Source organism: Loa loa (assembly GCF_000183805.2).
Source record: "Loa loa unplaced genomic scaffold supercont3.352, whole genome shotgun sequence".
Lineage (NCBI taxonomy): Eukaryota > Metazoa > Nematoda > Chromadorea > Rhabditida > Onchocercidae > Loa > Loa loa.
The window spans coordinates 48,365-52,588 of NW_018108532.1; the positions used below are offsets into that span (position 1 = coordinate 48,365).

The following is a 4,224-nucleotide window of genomic DNA, read 5'->3' on the forward strand; positions in this document are numbered from 1 at the left end:
AAAAATAAAAAGAAAAGCTATTATCATAGAATTTCTAAAATAAATTAATGAAAAATTGAAAAATTTTCAATTTTAAAAATAAATTCAATCAAAAATTTGAAAATAAAATTTAAAAAAAATAAATGAGTAAAAATTTTCGAATATATTTTCAAATTAAATTTTCGAATGAAAAAGTTTACATTTTTTTGACAATATTGACCGTGCTAATGTTTGTTTTTTAAGTCGTTCCAAATTCTCACGTTCTTCCCAAATTTGTTGATGACATTCGATTAGTGCAGTTAAAAATTTCGAGATTACACCAAAAAAATCATCCGGTGAAGTGGTTCGTGGTTCTTCCGCAAACAATCGTACACATACCCGGAACTGAAATAATTGATTACTAATCGATTAATATGAACAGAATAATTGGTACAATTATAAAGATGAGAAATTATTTATAATGATATGCATGTGTGGGTATCTATTGCTAGTATTATCATTATTATTTATCTTATTTCCTAATTAGGGTTATGATTTTTTTCTTTTTAAATTCGGTTAAACTTTTTGTGGATCGATATAAAATATATTCAAATTTTCTAAGGGTTGATATAAAATATATTCAAATTTTCTGGGGATCGACCATAAAATATATTTAAATTTTCTAAGGATCGATATAAAATATATTCAATTTTTCTAAGGAACGTTATAAAATATATTCAAATTTCCTAAGGATCGTTATAAAATATGTTCAAATTTTCTGGGGATCGCCATAAAATATATTTAAAATTTCTAAGGATGGATATAAAATATATTCGAAATTTCTGAGGGTCGATATAAAATATATTCAAATTTTTTAAGGATCGATATAAAATACAATCAAAATTTCTAAGGATCGATATATTGTCTGTACAAATTTATATATTAAAATTGATATAAAATAAAATAAAAAAAGATATATCATTGATTAATTATTATATTATCTGTACAAATTTATATATTAAAATTATTATTAATGTAAAATAAAAAAAAGGAAAAAAGAACTCATGAAATGCACATATCATATGTAATCATTTTGGTAATAATTTATTTTATTCATTTTTAAAATTTAATTTACTTTAGTATTCATATCACCATATTGCCTTTCAACTTGTGCAAAATTATTTTCAATAGAATTCAGGAAATTCTTCAACACTTCGCTAAAACGATCAACATTTCGATCACATTCATTATTCCATGCATCATCATCATCATCATTTCCTGTTTCATTTCCGTTTAATGCTTCCGTTACAACTGTGATTGATTTCCGTAATGCACAAAGTTCTTGCTCAATTTCTTTACGACTACAACATTTTAATAGTAAATATGAGAAAAATCATTAATTATTCATTAAAATTAAATTAAAAAAAAAAAAAAAATTTGATCACTACACATAATATTGGTGACAACTTGACAACATAACAACATCAGGTGACGCAACGATAAACATTAAAAATTACTTATAAAATAAATGTAAAAGTTAAAATTTAATAAAGATTAACAAAAAATAATAATGATATAACCTATGTCTTGCTGCCTGATAAACACTTTCCAGATCACGTTTTAGACGTAACACATCTGATTTCTTATTTTCAATTTGTTCAACAATATAGTGTAATAAATTACGATCGGAACGTAATGAATTACGTACGTCAATGAGTAATCGTAATGAAGCTAATGTGAATCCTATAAATTAGTAACATTTGGAAATTTTTTTTTTTTTATTAAAATTGTTATTAATTAAATCAAAATTATTGGTTAATGAGCTCTTATTAATGCTATTATTAATTAATTTTAATAAAATTTCTTCAAATAATCATGTAAACATTTCTATAATGTTTTAATTTGAAATGAAAAAAAAAGAAGAAAAATGAGATTCAAACTTTTAAAGTATTACTTAATGAATAAATATTATAATCGATAATCTTTCTCATCTAATCAATAAAGTATAAATTTCAAATTTATTCCTAAAATTGTTATCCCATTCCATAAACGCGGTGATTTTATTCATTCAATCAATAAAGTATACATTTTAATATAATTTCAAATTATTATCTTATCCTAATAGACTAACCATATGCATTTCCATTACGTTTCCCGTTATTCAGGAAATTTCCCAATGCTAGAATCATACGTAATAATTGTCTTAAACGTTTGCTATTTGTTACAGCTATTGAAGCATTTGTCACTGCTGAAAAAAAAAAAAAAAAATTACAATTGAATAAAAAAATAAAAATTAAATTTTAAAATTTTAAAAATTATCAAATAATTTTTTTTTTTGTAAAAAAGTAATCCCAATTAACATATTTATTGCTTACTTTTAATAGTATTAGTGACATCATCGATACGTTCATGATATGTACTAATAATATGCAAACAACGTAATCGTTCTTCATATCGTGGAATGCTAAAAAAAAAAATAATTTCTTTTAAATTTAAAAAATTTTTAATTTCATCAATTACAATCAAATAAAATAATAAGTAAATAAAAGAAGATGTCAAAATTTCATTCCTAATTTTTTTTTAACAGAATTTTATCATTTATCTTATCAAAATACTTCTACCTACTATGTTTAACATTTAATCATAAACTTTATCAAAAATTCATGATAATAAATTATAAATTTATCAGCAGTAAAAAGGAGAAGAAAAAGATTACTTGCTAATTTCATAAAAGAATCGATCTGCTACTGATAATACACCGGGTGTTTTATATTTATTCACAATTTCGCATACTTTTGAAATTTCTTCTTTAGTTGGCAGAAATTTTAGCATCTAAAAATGAAATATTTAAATTAGTTAATTATTACCTGTTGTAATTAGTTTTAGATTACAGGTGGATAATCTTTTTCAAATTGCAAAAAATATATGAAAGTTATCAACAAGATAAAAAAAAAAGTTACAGAAAGGTCAAATGACAAAGTATTGATTGTCCTTTTTTTCTTTCTCTTTTTTTTTGGTAGAAAAAAAGGGAGGAAATTGAAAAATTGTAATTTTTGTAATTACATTATGTTAATTTTTAGATTATATTATTCTTATGGGAATTATTGATCGGTATTAATCATTAAATTGCAATAATTGGAATTTGATAAAATTCTAATAATTATCAAATTTTACGAAACAAGGAAAAAGAGAAAATGAGAAAAACTGAAATTACTTCATGATATTAATAAATATTACCGTAATTATCATATATTTTTTTTTATTTTTGCACATTATCCAGTCAACTATTCGACATTTATTTTAATTAATTTACAATAAGATATAAATAGTAATTGAGAACAAAAAAAAAATTAACAATCTAATGATTAATTAAGTAAAGATGGAACAATTAAATTGGTAGATTTGGTATTAAATTAAAAATATTAAAGATATGTACGTATTAATATGAATATTTAGTATTATAATTGATTGATAAATAAATAAGCAAATAATTAAGTTTAATATAATTAATATTTTGATATCTTTGTTTAAATAATTTTCCAATATACATAATTATAATTAAAATTAACAAATTTTATAATGAACATACTTGTTCGATCATATCACGTGGTAATGAGGTAATTAATATTTTGATATCTTTGTTTAAATAATTTTCCAATATACATAATTATAATTAAAATTAACAAATTTTATAATGAACATACCTGTTCGATCATATCACGTGGTAATTCACCGTATTGATCCATTGATAAGATAGCATGTTTAATTTGTTTATTTGATAAACGAAGTTTTGATAGCATAATTGTACAATTTTGGGCACGACGTGGTTCAATAATAGAAATGAATGTTTCGGTACGTTGTCGACGTAATGTTTCATTGATTGATTCTGTTTCATCAATTGATACTTTATTCAGTGAAAAATTTTGTGTAATATCTTCGAGATCTAACTAAAAATTATCATATTCATTTAAATTTAAAAATAACACCAATAAAATTATTTCATAAAAATGTAAATTTTTTTTTTTTGTTTAAATTATAAAAGAGCTCAAGTATGAGCTATTGTTTATCAATTATTAGTAAGACTAAGCTGAATTGATATGTTACTTGTTGGACAAACTTTATGCTAATGAAAAAAAAAAAATGAAGATAATTATTATGTTGCATAATATGAACGATTAATTAATTTAGCGAAGCGAAAAAGGTTAATTAATTCAATGAAGCTAATTAATTTAATAAAACAAATTATTTCATAAAAATGCATTTTTT

General features: G+C 21.8%; 1 protein-coding gene across 1 annotated transcript in view; it reads right to left on the minus strand.

Moving 5' to 3' along the window:
- Window positions 1–153: 153 nt before the first annotated feature.
- LOAG_18539 (CBR-FHOD-2 protein) overlaps window positions 154–4,224 on the minus strand; it is a gene marked incomplete at both ends in the record, with an annotated part of 8,975 nt that continues 4,904 nt past the window's right edge. The window contains 7 exons of the mRNA XM_020451202.1: window positions 154–363; window positions 1,094–1,319; window positions 1,539–1,701; window positions 2,090–2,206; window positions 2,334–2,422; window positions 2,675–2,790; window positions 3,663–3,905. Coding sequence (XP_020305040.1) covers window positions 154–363; window positions 1,094–1,319; window positions 1,539–1,701; window positions 2,090–2,206; window positions 2,334–2,422; window positions 2,675–2,790; window positions 3,663–3,905 — 1,164 coding nt within the window. The remainder of the gene's footprint in view (window positions 364–1,093; window positions 1,320–1,538; window positions 1,702–2,089; window positions 2,207–2,333; window positions 2,423–2,674; window positions 2,791–3,662; window positions 3,906–4,224) is intronic.